Here is a 13,404-nt window from a genome sequence, read left to right as displayed (position 1 = left end):
TTATTTTCAAAGCTGTCCAGCTTTTTGCTTCCTTGTTGGGTTTTCCCAGGTCTCTGAAGTGTGCTTTTTACTTTATTTTTTCCCTACTTTCTTCCCCCCATCTTAAAGAAGGCTACATTTAAACATAGATATGTGTGTGTGTGTGTGTTTAACATACATATATACACACTCATACATATATATGTAAGATCATACTATGTTTATTTTCTCCTATCATATCTTTCTCTGAGGTTAACAGCATCTTGCAGCATATATCCAAGTCTTTCCAAGCTTCTCTAAATCAATCAGTTCATCATTTTCCAACATCACAGCAATAGTCCTTTCTGGATTCAAATAGTATCTTCCTTCATAGGATTTTGAGATTAATTTGGGTATTTATAATAGGCAGAATGATTTAGTTGTTCAGAATTGTTCTTAAAACAATACTGCTATTAACTGAATACAGTTTCTCTTTTTTCTCATTTTGCTCTTCATTGGTTTTCTAAAATCATTGAGCTCACATGGTTTATTAGAAAGTGCTTTGTAATTGTAAAGCATTATATAACTGAGTTATTAGCATTTTATTATAATTGTTATTAATGGGCAAAGGAATCTCTGGTGTGTAGTGGCTCATTATAGACAACTGAGGGATGACTTTGAAGTACCATTAATCCCCTGATTTTTACTTGCCACCAATAAATTGAACAATCAGATTTCATACGATTTTTCCTCCTAATTGATGTGACATATTTAAAATTTTATATGTAATACTCAGCAAGTTATATAATTTGAACTATTTCCTCAACATTAGTGATAGGTTAATAATACTCTTTCGCTTGCTATCTACTATGAAAACTAGTTGGGATTAAATGTGTATCCTGCAGTTTTTAAACAAAGTTTCATTCTTTGTGTATCTAACTTTTCTAGAAAATATTCCAGCCCCTGGCTTTGTGAGCAGCATATTTACTGTTCTGGTCTAAGCACCACTTTTAAAAGGCCCTGTAAACTGGATTATATCCAGAGGAGGAAGATCAAAAGCCATACTATACAAGAGTTGGTTGAAAGAACTGAAAGCCTGAAAAAGGAACAACAGAGAAAGATTATGGTTTTATCATTGTGTCTCAAGATCTGGCATGTGTAAAAGATTATTTACTTAAAAGGAGGGCCTTTACTCACTTAGGGGGAAGGACATTGGGATTGTTATGTTGGTGACGAGTGATAAAGAGGCAAAAAAAAACCAAATCACAACTTTTTTTTAATGCACTTATAAAAACAAAGTGCAAAAGAAGACAAAAAAGCAATTTTACTTCTTAAATTTGAATATGTGTACATATTTCTTTAAAACATGTAAATTGTATATAACAACTCTTATGTTATGGAAATGTACGTGTTTGTTGATTATCAAGTTCACAATAAGAAAGATTATAATGAATTTAATTCATAGCAAGATAACATTTTCTGGGGAAAAGACATAGTTATTCTGCTTAATTCCCAAAGGAAAAATTAAGGACCAATGGGTGAAAATTATAGGGAAGCAGATTTCAGCTGATTCTAAGAATAAACTTTGTAACATCAATAGCCATTAAGAAAATGGAATAGGTAGTTCCATGTGGCATTAAGCATAAATTGAGTGTTTACCTTTCAAGAATCCTCAGTGGTGACTTTTTTTTTCCTGAGACAATTGGGGTTAAGTGATTTGCCCAGAGTCACATAGCTAGGAAGTGACATTTCTGTATTAAGTAGAAAACACGAGGTAACCTCAAAAGCCTGTTTCAATTCTTTGGTCAATCAATAAGATAAAATGTAACTGATTCTAACTCTTACTAGTTTTCACATAGCAAAATAAAATGTAACATTTATAAGTGTACACATAAGTAATAGAAAATTTCTATATCTCTATGTAATTTCCTCAGGAGAATCCAGCAATGGCAGTTGCAATTAAAACATGTAAAAACTGTACCTCTGACAGTGTGAGAGAAAAATTCCTTCAAGAAGCCTGTAAGTTTTTTTTTTTTAAATCTTAATTTTATTTTGTTTTTATGAAATCAAAAAAGCTCATTTTATTGATTAGATTAAAGATCATATTTTTACTTCCTTTGGATAAGAAGACTTCATAACTTTGCTTGGTGAAGTAGCTGCACTGATTCAAGCATGTGATTGCTGATTCTTCCAGCTAAATTAAGATTTATGTTGTATTTAAAGTAAATAGAAGCTCAGCTTCAGGGAGGCCAGCAAAGAAGGAATTTAATTTCCCAGTGCATGTTGGTATGCTACAGAGTTAATGATTTCTGTATTGCAGTGAATCTTGAAGAATTTTACAAGGAGTTTTAAACTTGCTATAAAAAGTTGAAGCCCACTGTTTGGAAGACTGAGATTTAGTATAATACAAGAATATAGGCAGCTTAAGGCTGAACAGTACATGACAATAGTAATTCAAATTGAAATTAATATCCTTATTTTTAAGGTCTTGTACATAATCTTAACGATTTTATTTGATGCTTTTATTGGCAGAGTAAACAATCATAGGGATATAGTGGGTTTGCGGCACCTTTTAACTAAAAGGTGTTACTGGAAAAATGTATAGTCTTTACTAAGGTGCTTGTCATGATATTTGGGGGGAAGGAAAGGTTTGCTTTGCTTTGTTTTCCCCCTTTGTGATTGTTTCTATATTTGCCTTATATATTTGTCTAGAGTCTCAAAGCTAGTAAGTGTCTGGAGGCAAATTTTGACCACAGATCTTGGCTCTGAATCTTGCTTTATCCTCTATGCTACCTAGCTGCAAAGATGATTCAGGAGCCAGATTTTTGAACACTTCAAATGCCAGTCTAAGAAATGTCAAATGTTTTAAAAACCCAGAATAGAATAATGCTTCAGAGCAGTGAAATAAAAAACAAAAAGTAAAACACCTACATTTAAATAATCCCTTTCATTAAGCAATATCCTCAAACTTGTTTGCTTTGTGTGTTCATAAAAACATACAACTTTCAAAATGTCCCAGCAGTTATCTGCCCAGAACATGTCTGTGACATTGAAAACTAAAAAGTACCCTTTGAATGCTAGTCTCATTTAAGATAGTGATCAATTGTTTCTTGCTGGGAGATATTGAAAGTTCTCAGAGAGGCTGGACAATATATTTGAGCTTGAACAAGATATAGGGTATTTCAGGATAGAAGTTGTAGAATTTGTAGTTAGAAGAAATTCAGGTCTACAAGTCCAAGTTCTTCATTTTAAAAATGAGGAAAGTCAGACAAGAAGGAAGTGGTGGAGGGAGGAGTGAAAGTCAGATTTTGTGAATCTAAATCAATTGCTTTTCCAGTTAGCCCATGCTTTTCCTTGATGGTGAACAGGAGGCCTTCCAGAAGTAAGGTATAGATCAAGAAAAATTCATGAAGGAAGAAAATTTTACAGCATGTTTAGGGAACAGTAAATAATGTTGTTTAGTTAAACATAAAATACAAAATGGGAAACTTTATCACCACCATCATAATCATCTAAGTGCTAAGTGCTTTTAAATATTTTCTCATTTGATCTTCACAACAACTCTGGGAGTTAGGTGCTGTTGTTATTCCTCATTTTATGAATAAGGAAACTAAGACAAACTAAATGATTTACCTAGGATTTCACAGCTGCTGAACACCTGAGTCTAGATTTAAATTCAAGCCTTTTTTAGTCCATGTCCAACTCTCTTTTCACAGTGCTGCCTAGCTGCCAAAATGATTTAGAACCAGATTTTAGGCATCTTAAATGCCAAGCTGAGAAATGTCAAATCGGGATTCAGGGTGTGTGTGTCTCTGAAAAGATTTAAGCAGGAGAGACTCTGTGATAGGCATCCCCCATGGGAGCATTAGCCTATATTTTCCTTTATTCCAAATTCCTTCTACTATACTACCAACTTCAAATTGTTTTTTTCTTGCCTGCTGCTGTATTGGGGTCATTAATGCTATTTAATAGTCTTCTGTTTTAGCTCTTTATTTTATTAGTTACTATTAGAGGAGTAACAAAAACATCAGAAGATTAAATGCAGAGGTATAGATATATTATAGTAGAGAGAGAAATTAATTTGGGAGACAGTAGATATAGTTTAAAACCTCAGCTTCCATGCCCATTAACCTACATGGTCAGGGGCACATCATTTCATACCACAGCCTCATTTTTCTCCTTTATAAAATAACTGGATTGTGAACTGGATGATCAGTGTCTCCAAACTCTAAACCTTATAATCCTAAGCAGATCTCTGATAAATGATTACCTAATGAATATTTAATTTATCATACACTACAGTTCCAAAATCATGGAAAGTCATACAGTTAGAAATTTTTATCCTCAATTCACATTCAGAAACAAAAAAGGAAAAACCAAAAATAAGATAATACATTTTGAAGCAACATATATATATGCATTTTTTTAAGCACTGTTTTAACATGCTTTGCAGGATACACAGGATTGTTTATGGGTATGGATATATACCTTTCGTAATATTAAATTGGCTCTATAAAAACTTTAAATGAAACAAAAGTTCCACAAACACAGTCTTGAATGCATGCGCATGTGCAGTAAGAAATGTGGAACTCGTAAACATACTGGCTCCCAGGGGAATTAGCACCGCTAGATATCAAGTACTGGCTCAGCCCATTCATTATATCTTACCTAGCCACTCAAAATGAACAGTTGCCTCCTTCCAAACTCATATCACACTGAAATGGTACTAAATGTCACCCATATAGTTTTTAGCTCATACTCCCTCATGCTATATTCCACCCCACCCTCCGCCCCCCACAGTAGTTATCTTCTTTATTAGACTTTAGTTCTTTGTGGGTAAGAAACTTCTTATTTATCTTTATATCCTTCACTTTATCTAAAGCATATTGCAGAGTAATTACTAAATATTTGTTAAATAAATAGTTGTTCTGCACACAAACTAGCCTATCTTGAGTAAGAAGTGGCAGCTCCTATTTATGGAAGACTGGTAATACCAGGAGATCCACCCTGAACTTCAGAACTAGTGAAGAGCCATGGTCTGGTCCCACACATCTGACCCAACGAGAATTTCTATAATTTGGGCATTCTGATTCTAGAAAGTACTGGGGATGCCACAGAAGCTCAGAGCTAGACATCTAAGGACCTTACGTGTGGTCTAATCCAGCTTCATTTTATGGAGAAGAAAAGCAAGAGACAGAAAGCCAAAATAATAATGAATGTTGCTTTGTGTGTTAGCATAACTAAGATGGAGAGTCCAGGTCTACTGACTCTCTTATTAGATACTATTTGTGTTAGTTTTTCTTGCCGTAAATCCTCCCTACCCTTTTTTCTAATAATTTGTTGTGGTTCAATCATTTCGGTCTTGTCCAATTCTGCATGACCCCATTTGAGGATTTTTGACCAAGGTACTAGCATGCTTTGCCATTTTCTTCTCCAATTCCTACAGATTAGGAAACTGAGACAAACAGGATTAAGTGACTTGCCCAGGATCACACGCCTAGTTAAGTGTCTAAAGCGGGATTTGAAATCAGTTCTTCCTGACTCCAGGCCTGTCATTCTATCTATTGTGTAACTTAGCTGCTGTTTTTCTAGTAATAATAAACTCATTTATCTGGAACATTGTAGAGTATGCAAGTAGCTGGCACAGTGGATAGAGCGTTGATCCTTAAAGTCAGGAAGAATCGAGTTTGAGTCCTACCATAGACACTAACCCTATGAACTTGAGGCAAGTTACTTAACCTCTATTTGCCTCAGTCTCAACTATAAAATGGAGACAATAATAGCATCTACTTCCCAGGCTATTTGTGACAGCATAATGCCCGGCACATGGTATGTACCAGTATGTAATCAATTTTGGTTATTATTCAAATGAAGGTAACTTACGTGAATTACTATATTTATATGCCTTAGAATACAAATTGAATTGTAGAATTTCTGTTTTGGAAGAGTGTAATCTAATCCAGCTCATACCCCAATATCCTGCTCTGTTATCTACAGTGAATAAGTTGTCATCTAGCCTTTTTGCCTCTCAACCTATTAACTACTTAGTCTGTTGTTCTATTTTTGAGTAACTGTAATTAAGAACTTTTTTCTTCTATCAAACCTAAATTCAGCATTTTTCATTTTCCACCCATCATTCCTAGTTTTGTGTTTTTGAACCAAAAAATGCATTAAATCTCTCTTCTATAGAATATTCTTTCAAATATTTGAAAACAGTGAACACATTCTCACTACATTTTCTCTCCTCCATACCGAAGATGCCCATATCCTGCAACACAGTTGTGTGAACCAAATAAGATCTCAAATCTTTCTGTCCCTCAGATCTTCCACTGACCATCACCTCTGCAATGGCTATGTCTTCTCCTATCCCAACTTGACCAAATTAGCTCTACACTGTCTTATTTAAGTTCCTCAAGCCCCTTTCCTGTTGACAAATTCACCCTATCAAACCTCAACCTACAAGTATTCTCTTAAACCATTGTCTTTGTCCTTACTCACATCCTGCTGAAGAAAGCTGGTGAAAATCACAAGGGCAGTCTAACTGGATTCATTATGAATTTATTACCTTCTTCACCATAACAGTGTAATCCTTTTTATCTCCCTAATTAGTTCGTGATCCCACTCACCATAATGGTTTTTCCAGACCTTTTCATTCTTCCTCAAACTTAATTTTCTGTAGTCTGACTTCAAAGCTAAATGTTAGCCCTAATTTCTTCACCTTCAATGTAAACTAATCTAGTCATATCTGAACAACCTTCCCTGAAACATCCACAATAAATAAGTGGTCATCTAATCTTTGCCTGAAGACCTTCAGAAAGGAACAATCCACTAACTACTTAGGCTGTCCAATCCATCTTTAGATAGCTCCGATTTATAAGAAATTTTCCTTTCATCTTCTTATACCAAACATTATCAGTGCTTACTTTGTAATATCTTTCTTATATGTATATTCCCTCTTCTCTCCTCTTACACTCACATCATCATTTCATGTAGAACTATTGCAGTACTCCTCTGATTGATCTTCTTGCCTCAAGTCTCTCCACTTTCTAGTCAGCTGTCAAATTGATCTTCAACTCAAGTCTGATCACATCAGCTATTTGGCTCAGCAAAGTAGTGGCTTTTTTTTCAAGATCAAATATAAAATCTCCTTTTTGACTTCTAAAGCCTGATACACCCTGGCTTTAGATGAAGAATGGTTTTAAATGACAAAGTGAGAAGTTTATATTTGTTTCTGGAAATAACAGCTCCTAGAATATAGTAGAAAAAGATTTGAGGTAGAGAGACCCATTAGAATACTTTTGACAGTAATCCAGACAAGAGGTTATAAGTGCCTGAACTGGGATAGTAACCATTCATACTAAAAGAATGGGTCTGTAGAATGTTTGTGGCAGCTCTCTTTGTAGTGGTTAGAAACTGGAAACTGAGTGGATACCCATCAGTTAGTTGGAGAATGGCTGGATAAATTGTGGTATATGAATATTATGGAATATTACTGTTGTGTAAGAAATGACCAACAGGATGATTTCAGAAAGGCCTGGAGAGACTTACACGAACTGATGCTGAGTGAAATAAGCAGGACCAGGAGATCATTATATACTTCAGCAACAATACTATATGATGACCAGTTCTGATGGACCTGGCCATCCTCAGCAATGAGATCAACCAAATCATTTCCAATGGAGCAGTAATGAACTGAACCAGCTACGCCCAGAGAAAGAACTCTGGGAGATGACTAAAAACCATTACATTGAATTCCCAATCCCTGTATTTTTGCCCACCTGCATTTTTGATTTCCTTCACAAGCTAATTGTACAATATTTCAGAGTCTGATTCTTTTTGTACAGCAAAATAACGGTTTGGTCATGTATACTTATTGTGTATCTAATTTATATTTTAATATATTTAACATCTACTGGTCATCCTGCCATCTGGGGGAGGGGGTGGGGAGTAAGAGGTGAAAAATTGGAACAAGAGGTTTGGCAATTGTTAATGCTGTAAAGTTACCCATACATATAACTTGTAAATAAAAGGCTATTAAATTAAAAAAAAAAAAAAAAAAAAGAATGTGTCTGTATTAGAGATATAAAGATAGAAACAACCACATTTGGCATTAGATTGGATATGTAGGGGAAGTCAGAGTGAAGAGTCGAAGATGACACTGGGATTGTAAACCCAGGTAAACGTGGCTGTGCCTTCAATAAGAGGGGAGTTCAAAATAGGGAAGGGATTAGAAGAGAAGACTTTTGGGGGAATGTTGAATTTGAGATGCATTTGGAAATGTTGGCAATAGCTATTAGACAATTGGTGATGAGATACTGGAGTGCTAGAATCCACTAAGGCTAGACATACAGATTTACATGAGATAATAATTTATCCCAAGCTGATGAGATTACCAAGTGAGACAGTTGAGAGAACAGAGAAGTGAGCCTGGATCAGAACCTTGGGGAAGGTATACTTGCAGTTTGCTCCAGGTGGCAGAGCAGACATGCAGGTAGGAAAAAATCAGAAGGGATCAAGGTTAATCCAGAGAGAAGATCATCCAGGAGAAGGAAATCAGCCCTGTCCTGATGTCAGAAAGTTGGGTCATTAGATTTAACAATTAAGAGCATTGGTAACAAAGTGGCAATTTTAGGTGACTGGAAAGATCAAAAGCCAAACTGAAGAGAATTTAAAAGATGCCAAAGTGAGGAGAAGCAAGTGTAGGCGGCTTGAATTTTCAATGAATTTGAAGGGGGGGAAAGGTATATGAAGTTATGAAGTTATGAAGTGGACAAAATTGAATCTAGCGAGGGATTTTCAATGATGGGGAAGATATGGGCATGTTTTTAGGTGACAGAAAAGAACCTAATATATTTGACCATTTGAACACAAGATGATAAAATATGGGACCAGGGTTGCTTATAGAAGGTTGGTGTTAGCAGGAAGAAGAGTCACTTCTTCATCAGAAACTAGAGAGAATTTCTTGATCAAAGTGGGGGAGGATATCAAAAATTTGTGAGGTGAGAATGGAAAAAGAAACTCTGCAAATGGCCTTCATTGTTTTAGTGAAGTAAGAGGTGTAGTCCTCATCTGAAATGGCAGGGAAACTGGGATCCACCCATAGAAGCTTTAAGAGAGACAAGAAAATTTCAAAAAGGGCAATGTAGTGGATTTAGGGAAGAGCAGAAGAATTTTTTTACTTTTTCTAATGGTAATAAATTTGCATTGTATGTGAAATAAATGCATTCATTTGTTAGATTGCTATAGTCACATAATTGAACAAAGAAAATCTATGGAGTTGGATTCATAACTGAGCCCTCATTAGCCTAAAATTCTGAGCATTATTTTGGGAAACCTTGTTTAGTTTGAAAAAATAACTATGAAAAACTGTTGTGTGTAAAACCAATATCAAATTGCTACTGTTAGGGGTAGAAGAGCAGGAGGGAGAGAATTTGGGACTCAAAATTTAAGGAGAAATTGTTTTTACATATAATTGGGGGAAACCAAAATATTCCAGATTTTGAAAAATAAATTTAAAAAGCCAATAATATTAGTATGTTAATTTCTTTTTCTCACCCCCCTAGTAACAATGCGTCAATTTGATCACCCACATATTGTGAAGTTGATTGGAGTTATAACAGAAAACCCTGTCTGGATAATCATGGAACTCTGCACACTAGGAGAGGTACTATAAATTTTCTAATTTTACCTTTTTCTTATCTTGAATATCTTATAAACAATCTCAGTAGTAACTTATTTCAGTAAGTAAACTAACTATCTGAGTGAGATAGTTCAAAATGATATTTTATTTATGGTAATATTCTCAAGGACTACTTAATATGGCCTCTATATGCTATTGTAATGAGAAAGTAAATAAAATTTCACTTAGCTAACAGTCAAATATTGCACATTAGATTTATCAGACCTATTTGCTTACAACTAAATATAAAATGTAAGATTTAGGTTCCTTTTTCCCTCCTGACTCATACTATATTGCTGCTGAGGAGACCATGACCTAAACTCTGGAAGGGAAAAATTAAGAAAAGAAATTAAATCCACATAACAGAGAATGGAAAAATTGTATAGAATTTATGTATAAATTAAGTATATTCTCATCACCTTTTTGGAAAGACTTTTACTATATTACTATATTAGGACAAGGTGTCAAATATTATATTATTGCTCCTTTTGAAAATTTGAGCAAACAAATAGGAACAAAGTGTTTTGAAAATCTTTTAAAGTCTATCTATATAAAGGCCAAATATTACATTGATCTTTTTAAGGGAGTAAATGTTTTATCCTGCTTCTTTAATAATAAGATTATTTTTTGAAATATTTTTCCAGATTTTCTGTCATTTTATCCATTTTTGATGGAAGTTTTTCTAAAATATGTTATTTCTTTGCCCTGTTTTTTATAAACAAAAAACAAAAAAGAATTTAACCTTTCCTTAATAACAGAATCGTCATTAGTACTATCATTTGTCATAGCATATTGGGTTTTTTTTTTTTTGTACTCATCTGTTTTGCTTTCTGACCATCAGTTGTCATTGCTGTCATCAAGAATGTGTGGCTATGGAAGCTCTTCTCCCATTTTAATTTGTTTATAATATATTGTTTTGTGAGATAACACAATAATTAGGTAATTGCATTTTTATTTAAATTAAGATTAAATGATGATTCAAAGGATTTTCTTTAGGAAAGGTGAGATTAGTTTAACTTCCTTACAGTGATTTTTGCATCATTGAAACCTCTTCTTTTTCCTCAGATTGTACTTGGGTGCAACCTTACTAGAAGTCAGGCCTCCTCATAAAAGGGTTCCTAATACATAGCAAAAAAAAAAAAAAAAGGAAAAAGGAAAAAAATGTTTTATTTGTATATCATGGCTCCAAATTCTGTAGAGTTGTTTTGTAGACCTAATCCACATCCTTTATGACAGGAAAACAAATGAATTTGACAGTCTCAAATTACAGTAACTTCTCTTTCACCTTAGTCTTAATTGTGACATACAATTGATATCATGGGTTTTTGTTCCCTGAGCATAAGCTCTAACAGATCCTACTTTAAAGATAGACTGGAGAATTGCTGGTATAAGTCTTTAATACAAAAATCAGCCTTGCTTAGCACAGAGAGACTTATCAACAGAAATTTGGCTCTTGGGGAATTTATTTATTTATTTATTTATTTTTAGCCATAGCAGCTCTTAAAGACACAGGCTTTAAAGGCACTGCTATGTATTAATGGAGGAAGAACTCCAATGAAATCATGAATTCTTCAAGTATTAAAGTTAATAAAGTAACTCCAGGGAGAGTTAATCTTGAAAACACCAAGAGAACCCAAGAAAACACCCAACTTCTATTTCTACATTCAAAAAATTCTTGTTGAGATGTCAAATTTGTATGAATTGTTCATTCACATTTTTCTTTACCTCTTTTAGTCTGATGTTACTTTTCAATAGAACTTTGTTGCTTTACCCAAAGTATATTCATTTTATTGTCTCTGTTTTTATCAATATAATTTTTCTTGAATAGATCAGTAATCTCTTTTAGAGGGGAAAATCATAACATGTTCTAAAATTGTACAAAATGCAGTTAAATTTGCAGTATATTGATGAATGTGGCCATTTATACTGTAGACGTCTCTTCTTGATTGTTTCTGACAATTTTCTCTTATTTCTTTTTATCATTCCTTTGAAAGCTGCGGTCATTTTTGCAAGTGAGAAAATACAGCTTGGATTTGGCATCTTTGATTCTATATGCTTACCAGCTTAGTACAGCCCTTGCCTACCTAGAAAGTAAAAGATTTGTGCATAGGTAAGAGGATACATAAAAACTCTAATAAATTTGTACAACTTTTGGTGATTGAGTTATTTTTAAGTAATATTGAATAATGTATTCACTTATGATGAGTATGTTTAAACAAAAAAAAAGAATTCTTGGAAATGAAGTTCATTTTATTCCTCAAGATTTGTGATTTTTTTTATACAAGATTTATTATACTTCCTGTGACTGTGAAATGCCACTACACTGGATTAGATATTTATTAATTTATTTGGGAACTAATTTTTCACATAGAATTAAAAAAAATTCCAAGTGAATTTTTTACTACTCTGTACAAAGATAAATATAGTAGAGACAAGTGGACATTGTCTTGAAAGAGTATAAAATAAAATCCACTGCATTAAGGGTGACACCTGCTGGGATTATGCTGTATTTGTATTCTGGACCTCTTTATAATATAAATTACAGTTAATTCCTTTAACATTTAAAGTCATTTTTTTTTTTTTTCATTTCTAAGTGCTAGAAATGGGGACCCTGAAGGGCAAGGGAAAATTTGTGTATAAGACCCAAACTCTGTAGTATACTGTTCAGCCATTTGAAGTCTTTCAAAAGCTAACTAGAGTGAGAGAGTCTCTTAATTTAAAGGAAAATATTTAGGTTAAAAAAAAAATGTCATATTAGGACTAAATGGTTATATAGAGTAGAAGTACCTGATAACTTGCATTTATGCTGTGCTTTATTATCTCATTTTATCTTCATAAGATGCTTGGGAGATACTTTTGGTAGGGTTTATTTTTTTCAGATAAAGAAACTGATGTTTAAATAGAGATTAAGTAATTGGCTTACCAAAAATTACATAACTAATGAATGGCAGATCTTGTGGCTCATAGCCTATATTTTTTCCCACTACACTGGACAACCTACTTTCTGGGAATGGAAAAGATGTTCTTATTTTCTGCAAATTATGAAAAAATTTTGTCATTCTGTGTTGTGACACAGGAGCCACCTGCCAGTGGCTGCTGGAGGTCTGACTCAGACCTGTAGAATGGATCTCTTCATGCAAGAGGATGATGATGATGATGATACAAGGAGATTGAGAGGCTGTTGCTGTTCTCTGACCTCTCCACTGAGAGGCAATTGCATTGTCTGACCTCTCTTTTCCCTCTTGTCTCCAATTTATTTCATTCCCAATCCACAAGCAACATCTGTGTCAGCAAAGGCTGCTTTGCAACTCCTTCAGATGTTAGATTCACAGCTGTGGAGGCTGTCGGGGAATTGACCTGCCCCTTCACTTAGGCATGGTCCTTAAAAATTCCTGGTTTTTTGTTTTATGTGCGATTATTTTCCCCTCACAGCGGGATCTGTTTGTGCATTTGCAATAGCAAATTACCTGAGTCCACACACTGAGGAATGCAAGCAGCACTATCACCTCTGGATGGTTGTAGCAGGTATTAAATCTTGTGAGATGTCATGGAGGCAAACTTTCAAACGGAGAAGTGAATTGTAGTCAGAACAGGCATTTAAGTCTCTCATCAGTCTCCTGGCTCAGCTCTTTGATGTGTTGGCCCGTTTAATTACCCCGACTAAAAAAAGTCTTCCCTGGGCTCTTCTCCCTTTACTTCACTGTGGGTTACCAAAGGAACTCTGGGAGGATCCTACTCACAAACAGCTCTCAGACGCTACTGCTTAT

The 13,404-nt window shown here is 34.4% G+C and overlaps 1 protein-coding gene across 20 annotated transcripts in view; it reads left to right on the top strand.

Annotated features, from left to right (window-relative positions):
• PTK2 (protein tyrosine kinase 2) overlaps positions 1-13,404 on the top strand; it is a 368,410-nt gene that overhangs the window by 266,228 nt on the left and 88,778 nt on the right. For all 20 annotated transcript variants that reach the window (XM_031947265.1, XM_031947245.1, XM_012541848.3 and 17 more), the window contains 3 exons: positions 1,893-1,977; positions 9,522-9,622; positions 11,632-11,747. In XM_031947265.1, coding sequence (XP_031803125.1) covers positions 1,893-1,977; positions 9,522-9,622; positions 11,632-11,747 — 302 coding nt within the window. The remainder of the gene's footprint in view (positions 1-1,892; positions 1,978-9,521; positions 9,623-11,631; positions 11,748-13,404) is intronic.

The sequence above is a fragment of the Sarcophilus harrisii genome, chromosome 1 (assembly GCF_902635505.1).
Source record: "Sarcophilus harrisii chromosome 1, mSarHar1.11, whole genome shotgun sequence".
Lineage (NCBI taxonomy): Eukaryota > Metazoa > Chordata > Mammalia > Dasyuromorphia > Dasyuridae > Sarcophilus > Sarcophilus harrisii.
This window is presented reverse-complemented; position numbering and strand designations above follow the sequence as displayed.